Genomic DNA, 21,644 nt, shown 5'->3' with positions numbered 1-21,644 from the left:
GAGTTGGCAATGAGTTGGAATCAATAGGCGAAGGCTGAAATTCTATTTGATACCGTCCATAGAGAGTAGAGACCCATGCCACACCATTACTTTCTCTCTATTCTCAAATAAGGGCCAATATAGCCATTTTGGATTCCCAGCATTAATCTTTGAAAAGGGCCTTCATGCTTATTGAAGAGAGGACAAGAGACCCACCAAAGAAAATTAAATAATAATAATATACATATTATTATAATTAATTCACTTACTTGAAAGAGAATAACAGACTGTATCTTTTTAGTTTCCAAACAAGTATTTTTACAAAGTTTTTAGTATTACTATTAGACTTAGTCTTACACTATTAAAGTGTAGAAATAAAGTAGCATCATATATAAGATGAATGCACCTTAATCACACCTTACCACCAAATTCTAACAATTACACCTATATATTATGGTTTGAGACTTGTTTATATCGCTAGTGATTTGCAAATTTTAGAAATGTGCTGTTTTCTTAGTATGACGAGGATCCTTTTATGAGACCAACCAATGCTTTTGGTACACTCATTGGGACTCCAATATCGGCTGAACATATGCATGTTGATCAACTTGGTTCTTATTTGAAGACAAAACTAAATGTGTATTTGAGAGAAACTGTATTCTAGTAATGTTCATTGTACGGATAAAAAATAGAAGCAATGATTTGTAAGAATTTGATCGGTTATGCTCTTCTTTTCATTGTTTTGAATTTAGGCTCCTCATCTAACTTTATAATATTTAAAGATGAAAAATTATAGCAATTACTATATAGATACTTGTCATAGACTCGAACCTCAGACTTTGTAAAAGCAAACCACGTGCCTTACTCGTTCATATGCTTCTCACATGATGATCTTGGGCACAATTGACTCAGTATTCTTTGCAGTACTAAATAGAAATTAGTTACACTTTCACTTATTTCTTACCCCTTTTAAAGTTTGACAAAGGTAGGTATTAGGTAAGAAAGATAGGCTTTTGAATTTCAAAGATCATAAGCAAATCTAATAGTTAAGCAACAAGTTTGTAACTCAGTCAAACTCTCTATATTCTCATCTTTTCTCATATCATATTAGATTTTCATTCCCAACCATGTCAGGTAAAATTATTGGTCTTGACCAATTCAATCGTCATAGGAGAAAAACCAAAGGCTGTCTAGAGGCTTTATATCAGACACTATTACATTGTCTGTATTATGTGTAGATGGACATGTGATGGGGTGCATGTAAATCCAAGAATTTAGAAGACTGATAAGCCAGGCTACGGGAATTTGTCTAAGGCTTTATACCAGTGTTTGTTTCTTTGGCAGTATCCATTAACAAATACACCACTACTGCAATTAAAGCATGTTTCACCTTTGGAGAACATTTTTATTAATCAATTGTTCCAATTATAATTGTGAATCTTCATCAAAATTTTTGAGCTAAAAACAGAGCCAAGTCAAGCCAAGCCTAAGTGGACAAGTCAAATCACCATGCATATATGCAAGTCACAAGAACCAAGTGACCCCCAAATCAAACCAAACTCTTAAAAATTTCAATTAGGAAAACAAACAAATGGGCATAAACATTTTGGATCAAACCAAAAGAGGGTTTTAAATAAAATAAATAAAAGTAAAGAAAACCCCACTTCACATGCTCTCTGTGAAGTGATGTGAACTGAACACAGTCAAAAAGTGATTTTATTACATCCACACACATAGTTGCATCCATATATTCTGCTTTTTCATCTCAAATTATTTGCATATCAGAAAAGAAAGATAAGTTATTCCTAACAAAATGTGATTTTACTTTATAATGTCATCTAATAAGGAGATAAACATATATGCATATAGATATAGATATATGTTTACTTTCATCAGAGCTGAGTTTTAAGTAGGGCCAACTCTAACCATACATCTTATTTCCATTGAGCTTTGAATTTTTTCTCTGATATACTTAAGTGAGTCAAGAGCTTCTGATACATTTTCATGAACTGGGTTTAGCTCAATCCTTTTAGGGGCTTCAGCTACACAGTAATTAATTGGCACAAGTGCAAAAGAGTCATCTACATAATCCTCGTGATCAATCTCATTCTCTTCCACTGAACATCGAAAGTCTGCAGAGCTGAATAGGGAAATACCAAATGCCAAATGGTTCTTTTAATCAGTATGCAGATTGTATAGGCCATAGACCACAAGTAGGAAATCAAATAAAAGAGAGAGACATACCTTGATTTATTACTTGGGTTATCATAGAAATCTTCAAAGCTGGCAGTACCTTGATCAATTGGGTTCTCAGTATTAGGACTTTCATGATTTTTCGTTGATTTTCGTGAGGTAACATGAAAATTTGACTCATTCTCTTCTGAGTCAATGGGGCCTGAAGAAGTACTACTAGATGTGACAGTGAATAATGATCTACAAGAAACTTCACTCTTCTCTGAACAACATGATTGTTCTGATGATTCCACTGATTTGGATGAACAAATGTTGAAACTTTGAAGCTTTTTCTTTATCCTCTTAAGCTTCTTTTCAGCTTTGTTCCTCAGATTTATCTCTTCTTTTAACAGTTTCTCTAGCTCTATTAGCTGTATGTAAAAATAAAAAATGAATCAAAATTTTGAACAAAGGGTAAGTTGAGATAATTTTATTATTATGACAAAATTAAATTAACCTTAGTCTCCATGCTTTCTGATTCCTCTTTAGCAATCCTTGAAGCCTGTCTCTCTGCAAGAAGCCTTCCTCTTAAGCCCTCTACAATTCTCCAACCATCATCTCCTTCCATTTTCTTGTCACTGATGCAAATCCCATATTACATTTTCAATATATATAATATACAGAGAGAGAGAGAGAGAGAGAGAGAGAGAGAGAGAGAGAGAGAGAGAGAGAGAGAGAGAGAGAAACCCACCTGCATTTTCTGTCATCTTCACTAGTTTCCATCTTTTTGCTTCAAAATTCTCAGTAATGCTACTACTACTCACAATGTTTCAGATCAGAACTATGAATTTTAAAATAAGAAAAAAAAAAAAAAAAGAATCAAAGTACTCAAAGAAGAATGTGAAATGTTTTTGTTTTGGTCAGAGAAAGAAAGAATCTCTGGTGGAAAAACATAGATGCCCACACTTAAATATTTGTTTAGAAAACCAAGACTCCATGAGAGACTCACTCATTACTCACTCATCAGATGAAAGTTTATAAAAATCCCTTGTTTCCACAGGCCAGAAAACACTCAGAAATAATTAAGTATGTTGTTGTTGGTAAATGTGACCCTTTCTAATCAACCCAATATTTTAGTTTTCAATTTTACCCCCCGTTTTTTTTTTTATTTATATATGTAAAATAATATTTTACTATATAATTTGTATTAAAACCACTTTTCACAAAGTTTCACTTTAAAGTACTCCATGGCTCAGATATACCGCAACACTCAAAGCTTTCGATATGGAGGAGTGGAGAGGACTCTTAAGTAGGAAGTATCAATCTATGATTCTATATGAATCATTCATATTAGTATTTATATATAAATAATATTATTGATTTATTAGACATTAAGAATGTTTCATAAACTAGCTAAGTTTAGAGTAAGCAGTAAGAATGTTTCATAAGCAAGATAAAATTAAGTTTAGAGTGAGCAGTGAAAACTGAGTTAACCGTGAAGAAGAAGGACCAACGATTTGATCAGATCAGACGTAATTCAAAATTCAAATAGATGCAGAAGAAGCATTTATTATTAGTAAAGATCAGAGTGGTGGGCAGATAGACAACACATGCATTTGTGTATTTATGTGTACACATTTCAAATTTTGAATAAGTACAATACCGTAATAATAAGAAATGAAGATAAAAATAAAAATGGCAACGTGATGTACCTGATTTGTTTAATGGGTAAGACCTCTTCTCATTTACTTATTAGAAGTATTTCGGATTCTATTGTCTTTGCCTCACTATTTGTGAGAAAAGGATTGTTGGAAAGTTAGCATGTGAAAAAAAAAAAAAAAGTAAAGTGGATACTTCCAAAGTTTTTTTTTTATTAAAAGGATATTTGCCATATAAATATTATATCTTTTTTAGTTTCTTACACTTATATAGTATATATATGGATGCACTTTTATTGGGTATTACTCATAAATAGGTAAAATTAAAAAAAAAAATTAAGTTTTTATACTTAATTTTCTATCTAATTAGAAAAATCTCTCACTTTTACATCATATGGGCTCAGATTATTCCATCCGTTGAAAAAAAATTAAAAAAAAAAAGTATTTAGCAAAAAAAAAAATAATAAGTAAAAGTTGAGTTTCACTTAAATATTTTTATATGAACATATTTTTAATGTAGTATGTGTTGACTGAATTTTTAACCAACCGACACAGAGTCGTAATAAATGAGATTTAAATCAAAACCACAATAATAAATGCAGTTAATAACACCGAAATTCGCAATAAATGTAAATAAAAGACACCAGAATGTAAAGAGGTTCGACCCCGGATGTCGGTAATAGCCTACTCCCCTTGAGTTTTATTGATCTGAGTTGCAAAAGTCAAGAACAGGCTCTTGATTGCAAAGAATGAGAAGTGTTTATTTTTCTAAGTGTTTCAAATTGCGGATCCCCTTTCTAAGTCATGGGTGACCCCTTATATAGGGGAGGGGGGGTCGGTGCTTCTTGCTTCAGGAGACGCGACCAACGCAGAGCTATCTCAACCGTCTCCTTGATTTTCGGAGGCGGTTGGAGTTTGATTTTTAGGATAATATCCCGCTATTTTCGTGGGTTGACATCTGTCTTTGAGCCTTTCGCGAGATTTGAACATTTGAAGGAGCCACTGATGACGAGGGTCCCTTATGGGTGTGAAATGGTCGTTAACCACCTTTGAGGATTAAGCCCATACTTGGGGGGTAACACCCCCAGGACCCTCGTTGAGGGGGGATTGTTGGAATATGTTTTACCAGGATCTAGATTTACTAACAAGTATGTTTCATTAACATCCTAATATGAATTTCTAAAACAATGAAATTAAACACATATAAAGTTTCCGAAAACCTTACATTGGGTGCAGCGGAATAATAAGTCTCCTTCTGCTCAGATCTCTAATCCTTGTATCCTGTCTGTCGTAAAGTATCACCAAGATCTGAGCCCGAATGTCCTTCTCTTCAGTTTGAATTCTTCATAATCTTCCAGACTATGATTGAGATACCACTTGATGTGTGTGGGCACTCACTCTATCACTCAAGGTTTTGAAAAATTGAAGAAGAAAAGAGGGAGAGAGAGGTTCGGCTATAGACAATAGGATAGGAGGCTCAATTTTTCTGAAGGCAAAAATCTATCTGATTTCCAATCTCTTTAAGTGTGAGCCATCACTATCTATTTGTAGGTAACCACTAGGTTTAGGTTAGGAATTACTAGGCATTAAAATAATGAAAATATTAATTGGAAAAAGCCTCATAAGTGGCCGGCCATAGACTAATGGGCCCCACTTGGTATTTTTCTAATTTTGACAATTCAAAAACGCCAATTTTCCAATTCTAACAATTTGAATGCCAAAACTAATTAATTAATAACTAAAAAAAATTATTAAATAATATTGTCATTTAATATTTATATTAATTAGACATAATAAAGTCTTCCAATTAAAGAATCTCTTTTCTTCACAATTTAGCCCTTGCTCAGTGAAAATTCATAAACTAGACATAGTCTAATTTTAGAATTATAATTGATTAGTTAAAATCAATTATTTGAGTCTTACAAGCAGTATGGTCTCAACTAGAATGGGGACCATGGGCCTACATTACTGAGCTTCCAATAAGCTGAACTAGAATTTACCGAGTAACTTCCCTAACTTATTAATTCCTTGTTGCCTCCACTCATAGAACTTGGAATTGCACTCTCAGCCATATAGAACGCTCTATATGTTCCACCATATAGATACGCTATCACATTTAACCATCATTATAATGTCAATAATCAAAAATCCTCTATAGATGATTTACACCGAGTAAGAATAAATTTACCGTTTCACTCCTCAATGTATTTTATCCTTAAAACACTTAACTTCCTGTAAATGATATTTCAGTGAAATATAATCACTGAAATAAGAGCTCTTCTATTTACATCTATTAAGCCAAGCTCGAAGGAAATCATCGTTTCACTTCTAAGTAGTCATAGAAGCTATAGATTCCATATCTGTGTTTAGCGCTCCCACTCAATCATACTACCATGTTCCCAAAATGTACGTATAACCCTGACTAGAAAGTAGGCTTAACTAACAAATCAAAGAACATGAATAACATTCCTGAGATTGAACCTAAGCATATCAAGATTAAGATCTTTTGATCTAAGATCAACTAATGAATTGACTTAGAAAGATACAACGGTAAGATTATAATATCTTAACCAAGATCAATATCGGTCCAGTTCAATGTATACTCCATACATTCGAAGCTAGTATACTTTGCCAATGTTTTGGAAAGAACATAACACTTATGCAAAGTGTAAGTACACTTCATCGCTGATTATCACATCAATGTAAATCCAATGCACTGATGAAATAAGGACTTTGTCTTTCAAAGCATATAATCACAATTACATTCCACTGTGTTGACATCACTGTAATTGTAAATGACTATATGTTCTGGACTTAACATGAAAACAACATGCAAACATAAAATGACTTCTAATCTTTTATTGATAATAAATCAGATTAGATTGGAATGGGTTTTATTTAGGGCATAAAATCCCAACAAACTCCCACTTGCACTAACATAAAACAAGTTGTGCATTTCAATCAATCTATTGTCTTGATCTTCAGATCAAGTGTAGTATATTTGACTCATCCCAAATATCTGGAACCGTGTTCATAAAACACTATGCAACATCCTTTACTAAATGCATTACTCATCAAGGGATACTGAAATTCTCAGTGCTTATTAAGTACATCTGAATAAACAGAAGACATATCTCTCATTCTTTTAAAGAATGAAATAGAGATAATACAGTGTAGAATTTTCTTCAGTTGAATAACTTTCTGGTAATTTTTGAATTTACAAAGTTATGTATCTTCACTGATGGAGCTAGAATTATTATAGATGGGTTTTTACATTCTTCTAGAATAACTCCTCCACCCCCAGAGTAACCACCATCTCAGATTCTTTATGAGCTGGTGTAGATATTAGGACTTGTAATATATACATCCCTATTATCTAACATATAGGTCACTTTCATAAATCTTTCTTGACTGTCCCCTTATGTTCCTTGTTTGATTACATCTCAGATGGCTCCCACTCAACAGTACATTTAACCTCTTATAAAATACTTGCTGTTTGATATCTAGTTGTGACATGTTGTTTTAGTCTGAAACCGTAAGTTCCTTCGAGACTAAGTCATCAACATAGTAATCTAGTATTAACATTAATGCAAAATACTTGCTTGAGATTGAGTAATCAATAGAGATACCATAAAAAATTTATGAGGATTAGAAATTTTTTGCCCAAGTCATTCGAATAGACTATGCAAGAATTTTACTATCTTATTCTCATAATTCTGATAAGTTATTTCTATCCATATGAATGGTTAGATTTACTTTCTCAGTAGTGTTCGAAAGTTCCTATCACAAGTATCAACCAAATGAAGATGGGTTAAGAATTTTAAGATTCTCCCACTCAAATATGGTAGTGTGATACAATGTCAAAGAACTTTATTGGTATCAATTTCTATTACAATAGTAAAATATAAACTGGAACATAAATCAAGATCAAGAATTTATTCTGATAATTTGCTAATTCATTATATTACATCCATGTTAAAATATGTGTCACAAAGAGTACTGTGGTGTATTGAATATAGTCTAGAATTCAAAATGAACTACATATTTCAATAGTATAGTCCACCCTAAGTGTATAGAGATTATGATCCACCCCTAAGGGATATAGAGATCATGGTCCATCTCTTAGTGTTATAGAGATCATGTGGAGTTATGAATATAATCCAGAGTTCGATAGATATAAAAGATCATTGAACTGCATATTATTCTTAACTTTTTCCACCCCCATCAGATCAAAAGATCTTTCTATTAAGCAAATTCTTAATAATTGTTTTAGATCTTACAATTACTCATAAACATAGAAATGAAAATCTAAGTGTTTATGTAGCATTAACTCTTTGCAGAGTTGAAGATACTATAGAATTTGTATCAATAATAAAAACACATACACATACAATCAATAAACATATAAATATAATTGGTACTAGCATACACAAGATAAAGTAAATAAAGATCAATTCATAAATGCAATTCAATTTCAAAATAGAAAACTTTCTTTTAAAATTCTCAAAAATAGAAGGAATTGTCTGCAACAATATGAAAAATAGGGAATAAAAATCCCAAACTAATAATTGAAATCCAAATTTTTCTGAAACTAAAACAATTAATTCAAAAATAAAAGAAGATTTCGAGCTTCATCTTCATCTTGGATTATCTTCACCTATCTGTCCAACCATCCGATTCAACTCGCTAAGATAGCATCCGAGTTCAAGCAGTTGGACCTACTCATTTCTCCCATTCAACAGCAGGTGTCTGGTCTAAGGTATACAAAAGTATATCTGAGACCTCTTACTGATGATCCTAAGGAATTCTTTCATTGGTCTCTATCTTTTCTGGAATAGTTGAAACTTTTCCTTAGATAAATAAAGTCTATGTCTAGAAGTCGGAAAGCTTCTATCGATTGCCATTAGAAAAGAAATGCTCCAGCATCTTACTAAAGTAAGTTGCTTGCACTAGAGTAAGTAAATTACCAGGCATACCACAAGCCATAGGTTTAGATAATCTCAAACCTATAATACTAGGAACAAGAAGTTTTGTTAAGTCCATTGAATATACTTATTTTCAAAATTTCCTTTCTTGTCCTTGTAATAGAAAACTTTTGGTTGTTCCATATGAATGGTTTTAAACATAGTTCTCTTGGCTTTTCTTCTTAGTTTCTTATTCTGACAATCCATTACTTGTTTAAACTAACAATGGATTTTTATCACAAGTGTCTTCCAAGTCATAGCAGGGTGAGTTCCTTGAAACCCTCCCACTACGATAAGGTACTGGGATTTTTGTAAAAGAATAAACAGGGCATTTTCACCAAAGAGAGCAATGTTAATGTTCTCTTTCATTTGGGAAATTTAGATCCACACAGTTATTATCAGTCAACAGTGACAACATGGGATTGGTCATTGTTATGTTGGATACTACAAATAACAATAAATAGAAATCAAGTAAGGTTCAACATAGAATCTCATTTACAAATTATTAGCACATAGCAAGTAGGAATGACAAGCGAAAATACTAAAGCATACAATCCTAAATAATTTCTAAGGTCTTCAACAAACTGATATCAGTGTCCCGTTTAGGCGAGAGTCAAAGTTACCATCCATTGAATAGAGTTGTCAGCTCATCTAAAATGGTAAACATTCTAGTGACCTTTTATTCGATCAAGATGAGATTCCAGCGTTGTCCCGTTTAGGCAAGAGTCAAGGCTATTCTATCTTATGAGTTTCTACCATTTTTTCATACTTTTGTAAGCCTTATTAAAAGTCGCCACCATTAGGGTGATCCATACTAAAATAAACACTTACAAATAGTACTTATCTTTCGAGATTCTACGTCGTTAAATTGCTAATGAACGTTCCTCCATTAGGGAGGATTACTCACTAAAACAATAACTATGTAAAACCAACAATGGAGATCGAATATCCTAATAATAATAAAGCTCATTATTTAAAATGTATTTTCTTCTAATATTTATTTCAATCTATTTATTTTAAATATATATTTATTTAATTAAAATTTCCAATTCAGAATAAAATTCTAAATAAAATTTTAATTTAATATTTATAAAATTATACTTAGATGGATATGAAAATAAAATGAATTATTTCCATCTTAGCAATAATTTTTCAATAAATATTAAGAAAATTATTCAATTTAGGTTGTATTAATTTAAATTAATTTCCAACTCAAATTTAATTTTTTATAAATATACATTGGATTTCGAAAAAATAAAGTATATAATAATAATACAATTTTCGAAATGCTCTAAAATAAAATAAAAATAAATCTTTAAAAATTATCCTAATTTTATGTTGGTCCAAAATTAATTAATAAAATTTCAACTAAAATATAATTTTCCTATTTAATTAAATATAAAGAAAAATTTAAATATTTAAGTATCATTATGAAAATAAACTTAAATATTAATTTTCTATTTAATTAAACACTACTAGAAAAATACTTCAAGCAAAAATAGATAATATCTATCTAGATTTTCATTGACTAATTAATTCATTTTTTAATTATAATATATTTTAGTTCATTTATTTTAAATTAATCATTAAGTGAAAAAATCATTGATTTAAGTTGGTCCAAAATTAATTAAAATAAATAATTAATTTTCAACTTTAATCTAATTTTCAAAAAAAAATTCAAAATATCTTGCATAATTAAATGCAATTTCGAAATTAATGATTAATAAAATAAAATAAAATATATATTTTGAAAATTATTCAAATTTAAGTTGTTAGGAAATTTAAAATTTCCAACTTAAAATAATTTCTATTTAATTAAATATCATGAAAATAATAATATTTAAGTATCGATGAAAATCAACTTAGATATTTAATTTTCAATTCAATTTTATGTATTAAATTCAAGAAATAAATAATTAAGTATAGATGAGACTTAATTATTAATTCTTGTTTAATACTAGGAAAATATACTTTACTTATATTGGTCCAAAATTAATTAAAATAAACAATAAATTTTGAATCTAAAATATTTTCTTATTTAATATTAGAAAAAATAACTACCTAGTACTAGAAATAACTATCTAGAATATATTTCAATTAACTAAGTGTTTTTCTAAAATTAACTTTAAAATATTAAAATGAAAAATAAATTTCATATATTTTAAAAGTTAATTATGTTTGCGAATTCAATTTTAATTAGGTTGCACTAATATAATTAACCTAATACAATTATTTAAATAAGGCAAATAATTGGCCTTCACAATTGGGGTAGTTCATGTGAGGGAGTGCTGGGTCTAGTATGTCGTACCCACTACTATTGGCCCCTTAACTCTCACACAAGGCCCAAAAGAGAGGAATTTAACCTTTAAATAAACAAATGTTATTAATTGAATAAGCCCAATTCTAATTGGGCCTAAATAAAATTTCTTAAGTGAAATTTCTTTTAGCAATCTAGTCCATTTACTTAGTAAGAACTTAAATGGGCTTCCTATATGCATCTAAGCCCAATAAGCTAATACATAGGCTCACACAGGTCAAATCATTTGGATGGGCCCTATCATGTTACTAGGTTTACACAGATGAAAGAAATGCAAAATTTACCTGTTGCACAGATGAATTATTTCCATCTTAGTAATAATTTTCAATAAATATTTAGAAAATTATTGAATTTAAGTTGTATCAAAATTAGTTTAATTTGCTACTTAAATTTAATTTTCTATAAATGTATATTGCATTTCGAAAAATTAATGTATATAAGAATACAATTTTCGAAAATTCTCTAAAAATAAAATAAAAATAAATCCTGAAAAATTATTCTAATTTTATGTTGGTCCAAAATTAATTAATAAAAATTAATTTTCAACTTAAATATAATTTTCCTATTTAATTAAATATGAAGAAAAATTTAAATATTTAAGTATCATGATGAAAATGAACTTAAATATTAATTTTCTATTTAATTAAATACAACTAGAAAAATACTCCAAGCAAAACAGATAATATCTATCTAGACTTTCATTGACTAATTAATTCATTTTCTAATTATAATATATTTTAATTCATTTACTTTAATTAATCATTAAATGAAAAAAATCATTGATTTAAGTTGGTCCAAAATTAATTAAAATAAATAATTAATTTTCAACTTTAATCTATTTTTCAAAAAAAAAATTCAAAATTACTTGCATAATAAATGCAATTTCGAAAAATGATTAAAATAAAATATATTTTGAAAATTATTCAAATTTAAGTAGTTTTTTTAAAAAAACTTCAACTTAAAATAATTTTCTATTTAATTAAATTTCATGAAAATAATAATATTTAATTATCATGATGAAAATCAAATTAAATATTTAATCTTCAATTTATTTAAATGTATTAAATACAAGAATTAAATAATTAAGTATAAAGGAAACTTAATTATTAATTCTAATTTAATACTAGGAAAATATTTTTTAAAAAAATTTAAGTTGGTCCAAAATTAATTAAAATAAATAATTAATTTTCAACTTAAAATATTTTCCTAATTAAATATTAGAAAAATAACTAGTACTAGAAATAACTATCTAGAATATATTTCAATTAACTAAGTGTTTTTCTAAAATTAACTTTAAAATATTAAAATGAAAAATAAATTTCATATATTTTAAAAGTTAATTATGTTGCTATTTTAATTTTAATTAGGTTATACTGATATAATTAACCTAATACAATTATTTATACAAGGCAAATGGGCCTTCACAATTGGGGTGATTCATGTGAGGGAGGGCTGGGTCCAGTATGTCGTACCCACAGTTATTGGCCCCCTAACTCTCACACAAGGCCCAAAGGAGAGGAATTTAACCTTTAAATAAATAATTGTTATTAATTGAATAAGCCCAATTCTAATGGGGCCTAAATAAAATTACCTAAGTGAAATTTTATTTTAGCAACCTAGTCCTTTTATTTAGTAAAACTTAAATGGGCTTTTTATATTCATCTAAGCCTAATAGCAAACATATAGGCTCACACTTGTCAAATGATTTGGATGGGCCCTATCATGTTACTAGGTTTACACAGATGAAAGAAATGTAAAATTTTACCTGTTACAAATTATTTATAAGATCTATTGACAATTGGACTATAATTAAAATCAGATCATTGGATCTGTAAACAAGTTAATCATAGCAATTTAGATCAGATAAATAATAGGTTTGTAAATTTTTTTTGAATATATAATATAATAATCAAACATTACAAACAAACAAGTAACTGATCTGGAATATCTGGAAAGTAAACTAAAATATCTCAATTTTAAAATTAAAAAAAATAAATTTTAAAATAAATATCTTAACTAGAATTCAACTTTAGGTTGTAAGTAAATATATGAAAAAAAAATTCAAAAATTTAACAAACTCCTAAATTTTCTAAATTCTAACAAAAAATAAAAAAATATCTATCTAATTTTCAAATTTCAAGTTTATTCAAAATTTAAATGTATTTAAAATTTCTAATAAGATAATATATTAAAATATCTTGAATTTTAAATTTAGATATTTTAATATTATATTCTAAGTCTTATAATTTAATAAATTTAAATATTACAAAAATAAAGTAATTGAAAAATAAGATATTTTATATGGTTAGAATATTTTATTAAAATAATAAAATAAAACAAGTTTGAAAATTAATGGTTTGAAACCCTAAATTCCATTCAAACCTAAACTAACCAAACTTTTCAAATTTCATGTTATTTTTGCAAAAATATAATTTTAATAAAAAAAAATGTCTAATAAGATAAAATGTTAAACCTAACATATTTCTAATCTTATAAGTTTAATTAATAAAATATATTTTAAAAATAACAAATTTGAAAAAGATATGATATGGTTAGCAAATTTTGAAATTTGAACAAATTTATTTTAAAAGATAATATTTTAATATCAAAGTAAGATCATTCAAATTTAAGAAAAATATCTGATCTTATAATTAAAATAAATAAAATAATCTAAAATTTCAAAATTAACCATAAGGCTCTTTTTGTGAGAAATCAAGTTTTGAAAATTCAAAGCCTACTAATATCTAAAACTAATTTTAATTAATAATTTTTTTTTTTAAAAAAATAGTTTTATTCTGACAATTAGATTTTTTATTAAAAATTCAGATTCTACATAAAATTCTACCAAAAATTGACTTTTGTTTCAATGAAAAACTATTTTTGAATCAAAAGATATGAAGAAAACAAGTTTGAGGCACAGGGCGGAAGCAAGGAAAACACCGAGGACAGAGACTGCAAGCAGCCTCATTTGACCGAGGGAGCTCGGCGCTGGCAGCCCTTCACATAGGAGCCGTGTCCGAGAAACCTCGATCAGCACTGTCTGAATGCCCGAGCGTGTCCGAGCGGTTCCAAGGACCGTGCGCGGGCGCGTGACTCAAATCCTTATATTTTCGTTCAAATTCAAAAAATTATATCTAATTCATAAAAAATCTGAATTAGGTTTTGTAAAAGCCTAAATTTATTAGTTTTTTGTCTACTTTCCAGTAAACATAATTCTAGATCGAAATAAAAAATATTTCAGTAACATATATTGCGATTTCTAAACTATCATCACATAAGCACATAAACCACATGAAACCATCCCAAATTATCGTTTTAATTCATATTTCATGAAAGTAATCATTACCATGACTCTGAGGCCAGTTGTTGGAATATGTTTTACCAGGATCTAGATTTACTAACAAGTATGTTTCATTAACATCCTAATATGAATTTCTAAAACAATGAAATTAAACACATATAAAGTTTCAGAAAACCTTACATTGGGTGCAGCGGAATAATATGTCTCCTTCCGCTCAGATCTCTAACCCTTGTATCCTATCTGTAACAGAGTATCACCAAGTTCTGAGCCCGAATGTCTTTCTCTTCAGTTTGGATTCTTCACAATCTTCCAGACTATGATTGAGATACCACTTGATGTGTGTGGGCACTGACTCTATCACTCAAGGTTTCGAAAAATTGAAGAAGAAAGAGGGAGAGAGAGGTTCGGCTATAGACAATAGGATAGGAGGCTCAATTTTTCTGAAGGCAAAAATCTATCCGATTTCCAATCTCTTTAAGTGTGACCCATCACTATCTATTTATAGGTAACCACTAGGTTTATGTTAGGAATTACTAGGCATTAAAAAATGAAAATATTAATTGAAAAAAGCCTCATAAGTGGCCAACCATAGACTAATGGGCCCCACTTGGTATTTTTCCAATTTTGACAATTTTCATATCTATTTTCTCAAAAACGCCAATTTTCCAATTCTAGCCATTTAAATGCCAAAACTAATTATTTAATAACTAAAAAAAATTATTAAATAATATTGCCATTTAATATATTTATTAATTAGACATAATAAACTCTTCCAATTAATAAATAAAACCTAGAATCTCTTTTCTTCACAATTTAGCCCTTACTTAGTGAAAATTCATAAACTAGACATAGTCTAATTGTAAAGACCGCTTAGTTTAATTTGGAAATTAGCAGTTAATCATGTTTAATTATGAAAATTATTTATAGATATTTAAATAATTATTTATACTATTATTATTGAATTCTGAAATGCATTTTATGTCATTTAGTGATTTTCATAAGTTTGCATTTTCGGTGCCCGGTAACATGGAACTCGGTGTTTGGCTCAGTAAAATCACAACTTAGTATGTTAGTATTGTGGGACTGTTTATTAGACATTGGGAATGTCGGGATTGGCCGAGAATTTAGAATTTCCCAAAATACCCCCTTTAGTGTTATTTATGTTATTTTAGTGTGAAGGGGCAAAATGGTCATTTTGCCCCATTGTTATTTTGTCCTTTAGTGGACTTAATAATTGGAAATTAAATGTTATTTGATTGTTATTGTTGGCTGAAGTAAAAGGTGGTAATTGCATTTTCACTCTCATTATTCAAAGAGTTCAAACTTAGAAAATTTAGAAATTTCAAAAGCTCTTTCTCTCTCTCTTTTCGGCCAAGCTTGGGAGCTGCTAGGGCTGGGTTTTCTTGCTTGATTCAAGTGATTTTCAGCAAGTTTAGAGTGATTCTAGTAGAGGTAATTCTTGTCTTGCTTCTCTTCTTTTATTTTCTTGAATTTTTGATGAAAAGATGATGTTTGCATGCTTAGTTTAGGTTGTTGTTGTTGCTGTGATTTTGTTGTTGTTTGCAGAGGTTTAAGCATGATTATTTGAGGATAATTAAGCTGCTTGTGATGCATGATAGTTAGGTTGTTTAGAGTTATGGAATTTTTAGTTCAAAAGCTTAAGTTTTCAAAGAGAAAGTTGGAAATTTGTTGCTGTGATTGTTGCATGAGCTTGTGTTTGTTTTCTGCAGCTTTAGTAAGCATGTTTAAGTAGTTTTGGCCTGATTTGAATGCATGATATGTTTCTTAGTCAAGTTTTGAGTTTTAGAACTCAATCTTGAACCTTTAATGGTGAAATGAGTTTCTGTGGTTGAAGCTCGGTTTTGTTGCTTTAGAAATGTTCTATGGGATGTTTAGATTAGGTCTGGAAGGTTTGGGTTGAATTGGATTTGATTTGATGAAGTTATGAATTTTTGAATGTGGTCTGCGAGGAACCGGAATTCCGGTTGTGCATCCAGAATTCCGGATGGGAGTTCAGGAATTTCCAGAACCGGAATTCCGGTTGTGCAACCGGTCTGCCGGTTGGGAAATTTTTAGGAACACTAGATTTCCTTGTTTTTATGTTATTTGGGGTATTGCCATGCTTTTTATCGATAGGAAAACTTTTAGTTCCTAGTTTAAGTCCCCGGGAAGTGATTTAGCGTATCACTTATAGTGTTGTGATTGTTATGGTTTAGGAGCCTGTAAACCGTCGCGCAGTTCGTTCCAGTCAGGTTGACCGGCACACTTGAATTCGAAATTGAGGTAAGATTAGTATAACAGTATGCATATATATTACATGTTTAGCGTGCATGTAGGAAGCCTGTTAGATTATATTAGATATGTATGTTGGCTTCGAACCATCCGACTGTGTCACATCGGTACAGGCTAGAGTATGACTAGCAACTGGAGTATGACCAGTGTACCGAGTATAGGCTGACACTGTATCACATCGGCACAGGCTAGAGTATGACTAGTAGGTGGAGTATGACCAGTGTGCTGAGTATAGGCTGATACTAGGGTTGGTGGTTCTGTACTATTTGACGTATCACATCAGTACAGGCTAGAGTATGACTAGCAGCTGGAGTATGACCAAGGTAATGCGAGTATAAAGTCGATCGTAACACATCGGTACAGGCTAGAGTATGACTAGCAGCTGGAGTATGACCAGTGTACCGAGTATAGGCTGTTACTTGTCAATAGTACCGTCTTGTGAACGTCAGTATCGTGTGGGACACGACAGTTAGGGTTTGGTCAGGGGTATGGGCGTCTGATCATAACCCGAGATTTATGTATGATTATTATTATGCTTTTCTTACTGAGTCTGTCGACTCACAGTGCTATGTTTATGTGTAGGTAAGGGCAAGGCTAAGGCTGAAGGACCGTGAGAGCGAGCCGGTGAAGATTGTACATGTCGGGGCGGTTAGGCCTGGAGCGTACGATCCTCGGGACAGCAAGGCTATTTTTGTAATTAGTCGCTAGGCGACAAGTATTTTGTATAGTCAGTGAACTTTTGTAAAAGGTTTTGTAATCGGGATCCCGAGTATTTTGTATAAATATTTTATAAGTTTAATTAAAAAGCAAAAATTTTAATTAATCACGATTTCCATAAACCTCGTTGATTAGCAACGAGCTGCACAGTATGTTTAAAAATCACGTAATACGCCCATGCTAGTTAGGGTATTACACTAATTTTAGAATTAGAATTGATTAATTAAAATCAATTATTTGAGTCTTACAAGCAGTATGGTCTCAACTAGAATGGGGACCACGGGCCTATATTACTGAGCTTCCAATAAGCTGAACTAGAATTTACCGAGTAAATTCCCTAACTTATTAATTCCTTGTTGCATCCACTCATAGAACTTGGAATTGCACTCTCAGTCATATAGAACGCTCTATATGTTCCACCATATAGATACGCTATCACATTTAACCATCGTTATAATCTCAATAATCAAAAATTCTCTATAGATGATTTACACCGAGTAGGAATAAATTTACCGCTTCACTCCGCAATGTATTTTATCCTTAAAAAACTTAACTTCCTGTAAATGATATTTCAGTGAAATATAATCACTGAAATAAGAGCTCTTCTATTTACATCTATTAAGCCAAGCTCGAAGGAAACTATCGTTTCACTTCTAAGTACCTATAGAAGCTATAGATTCCATATATGTGTTTAGCGCTCCCACTCAATCATACTACCATTTTCCCAAAATGTACGTATCACCCTGACCAGAAAGTAGGCTTAACTAACAAATCAAAGAATATGAATAACACTTCTGAGATTGAACCTAAGCATATCAGGATTAAGATCTTTTGATCAAAGATCAACTAGTCATATTGACTTAGAAAGATACAACAGTAAGATTATAATATCTTAACCAAGATCAATATCGGTCCAGTCCAATGTATACTCCATACATTCGAAGCTAGTATACTTTGCCAATGTTCTGGAAAGAACATAACACTTATGCAAAGTGTAAGTACACTTCATCGCTTATTATCACATCAATGTAAATCCAATGCACTGATGAAACAAGGACTTTGTCTTTTGAAGCATATAATCATAATTACATTCCACTGTGTTGACATCACTGTAATTGTAAATGACTATATGTTCTGGACTTAAAAGATTTTTTATATATATTAAACCATAAACATTAAAACAACATGTAAGCATAAAATGAATTCTAATCTTTTATTGATAACAAATCAGATTAGATTGGAATGGATTTTATTTAGGACATAAAATCCCAACAGGGATGACAACCATCCTAGTTAGGTGACCCCCAAAGACCCAACTTGAGAGGGGGGAAACCACCATAGTTAAGTGACCCCCCCCCCCCCCCCCCCCCCCGCCCAAGGTCAGTGACATGTTGGATATATTTTACCAGGATCTAGATTTACTAACAAGTATGTTTCATTGACATCCTAATATGAATTCTAAAACAATGAAAGAAACACATATAAAGTTTAGGAAACCTTACATTGGGTGCAGCGGAATATGATGACTCCTTTCGTTCAGATCTCTAGCCCTTGATTCCTTTCTGTAGCAGAGCATCACCAAGATCTGAACCTGGATCTCTTTCTCTTTTTCCTTTGATGCTGATTCTCCTTCTTATTGGTTGATTTTCCACAGTCTTACACACTATGATTGAGATACCACTTGATGTGTGTGGGCACTCACTCATTCACTCAACGTAAAAGAAGAAAAGAAGAGGGAAGTGGTTTCGGCTATAGAGAATAGAAAGAGGCTCAAATTCCATCTGACAAAGTTAAGTGTGAATGAGAGCCATCACTATCTATTTATAGGTAACCACCTAGGTTTAATTTAGAATTATTTGGCATTAAAATAATGAAAAAATAAATGATAAAACCCTATAAGTGTGGCCGGCCATGGGCCTTGGATAATGGGCCTCACTTATGCAATTTTGCTGTTTTATCATTTCTGCATCTCATTTTCTCAAAAACACCAATTTTCAAATTCAACCATTTAAATGCCAATTCTAATTATTTAATAACTAAAAATTAATTATTAAATAATATTTTCATTTAATATATTTATTAATTAGACATATAAAGTCTCTTAATTAATAAATAAACCTGGAATCTCTTTTCTTTACAATTTCGCCCTTGCTTAGTGAAAATTCACAAAGTAGACATAGTCTAACTTTAGAATTATAATTGATTAATCAAAATCAATTAACTGAGTCTTACAAGTAGTATGGTCTCAACTAGTATGGAGACCATGGGTCTATATATCCGAGCTTCCAATAAGTAGATCAAGAATTTATATCTTAAACTCACTGACTTATTAATTCTTCGTTGAATCCACGCATAGAACTTAGAATTGCACTCTCAGTATATAGAACGCTCTTTATGTTCCATGATATAGATACGTAATTAGTTATCCATTATTATAATCCTAATTTGATCAATGACCCTCTAATAGATGATCTACATTGAAAATGCACTAAGTTACCGTTACACCTTCAATGTACTTTATCCTTAAAACACTTAGCTCCGTATAAATGATATTTTAGCAAAGTGAAATATGATCTCCACCATTTATCTCTGTTTAGCCAAGATCGAAGGATATCATCGTTTCACTTCTAAATTCCTATAGAAGTTATAGATTCCATATTTATGTTAGCGCTCCCACTCAATTATACTATCATGTTCCCAAAATGTACGTATCACCCTGACCCAAAAGTAGGCTTAACTAACAAATCAAAGAACATGTATAATACTCTTGAGATCGAACCTAATCATATAAGGATTAAGATCAATTTATCTAGGATCAACAGGTGATATTGAATTGAATAGATATTACGGTAAATTTTAATATATCTAATCAAAGTTTAATATCGGTCCCTTCCGATGTATACTTCATACATCCGATACTGGTAAACTTTGCCAATGTCCTGGAAAGGTCATAACACTTATCCAAGGTGTAAGAATACCTACCGCTGATTATCATGTCAGTCTAAATCCAGTGAACTGACAAATAAGGGAATAAACTTTCGAACATATAATTAAGATTATATCCCACTGTGTTGACTACACTATAATCATTAACAAATTGATATGTTCTGGACTTAAATAGAATTCATACATTATGTAAATAATCATGAAATAAATCATGTGAACCATGCAACATTAAATGTTATTTCTGATCTATATTAATAAGTAAATCTGATTATATTGAAATGAGTTTTATTTAGGGCATAAAACCCAACAAACTCCCACTTGCACTAATATAAAACAAAATGTGCATTTCAAATAATCTCAACACCTTGATATACAAATCAAGTGTAGTAGTATTAAACTCCTCGTAATAGGATCTGAAAGGTTGAATTAAACACAACCTTTTCTCCACCATTACTCTTCCTTAATCACAAAATCCTTGATAATGTGAAATTCCTCTCTATATGTCTACTCTTTTGGGATACTGTATTCTATACCTTTGGCAACTACTTTTGGTTAATCAGGAAATTAACACTAGTAGTTAAGACAGGTTGGAACGGTGCCACAATTGTACAGAACTTTCCTTAGACTGAATAAGTACCTTTCCTGCAACTTTAACATTCAGTCTCTCTCTGGTAGACTAAGAGACTTCAGATAGGTTTTTACACTTCTCCAAAATCACTACTCCACCCCCAGAGTAATCACCATCTTATCAGCAGACTTTCTAGCAGAAAGGCAAGTCTCGAAATCTGATGTGGTGTAGTCTTAGAGTTTTAAACACACCCTTATTGACTAACATATAGTTCCTCTTCTTAATCTTAAGATTTACTTGATTGTCTTCCAATGTTCTTCTCCTGGATAAATCTGATACCTACTCATTACTCCCAGTCAACAGCGGGTGTCTGGTCTAAGGCATACTAAAGCATACCTGAGACCTCTCACTGTTGATTTAAAGAATTCTTTCATGGCTTTATCTTTTCTGGAATAGTTGAGACTTTTCCTTAGATAAATAAAATCTTTTCCTAGAAGTCGAGAAGCTTCTATAGATTGCCATTAGAAAGAAAATGCTTCAGCATCTTACTAAAGTAAGTTGCCTGCATTAGAGTAAGTAATTACCAGGTATACCACAAGCCATAGGTTTATATAAACTCAAACCTATAATACTAGGAACAGGAAGTTTTGTTAAGTCCATTGAATAGACTTATAAACGAAACTTTCTTTTATGTCCTTGTAATAGAAAGTTTAGGTTACTCTACGTGAAT

General features: G+C 30.7%; 1 protein-coding gene across 1 annotated transcript; it reads right to left on the bottom strand.

The window, feature by feature from the left end:
- Positions 1–1,673: 1,673 nt before the first annotated feature.
- Positions 1,674–3,898, bottom strand: LOC115708989 (uncharacterized). Its single transcript, XM_030637008.2, has 4 exons — positions 2,903–3,898; positions 2,669–2,789; positions 2,224–2,582; positions 1,674–2,119 (listed from the first exon to the last, which is right to left on the bottom strand). The coding sequence occupies exons 1-4, from the start codon at positions 2,932–2,934 to the stop codon at positions 1,885–1,887; spliced, it is 747 nt and encodes a 248-aa protein (XP_030492868.1). The 5' UTR covers positions 2,935–3,898; the 3' UTR covers positions 1,674–1,884.
- Between the last annotated feature and the right edge of the window lie 17,746 nt (positions 3,899–21,644).

The sequence above is a fragment of the Cannabis sativa genome, chromosome 3, assembly GCF_029168945.1.
Source record: "Cannabis sativa cultivar Pink pepper isolate KNU-18-1 chromosome 3, ASM2916894v1, whole genome shotgun sequence".
NCBI lineage: Eukaryota > Viridiplantae > Streptophyta > Magnoliopsida > Rosales > Cannabaceae > Cannabis > Cannabis sativa.
The sequence above is the reverse complement of the archived record's forward strand: the minus strand, read 5'-3'. Positions and strand labels throughout refer to the sequence as shown.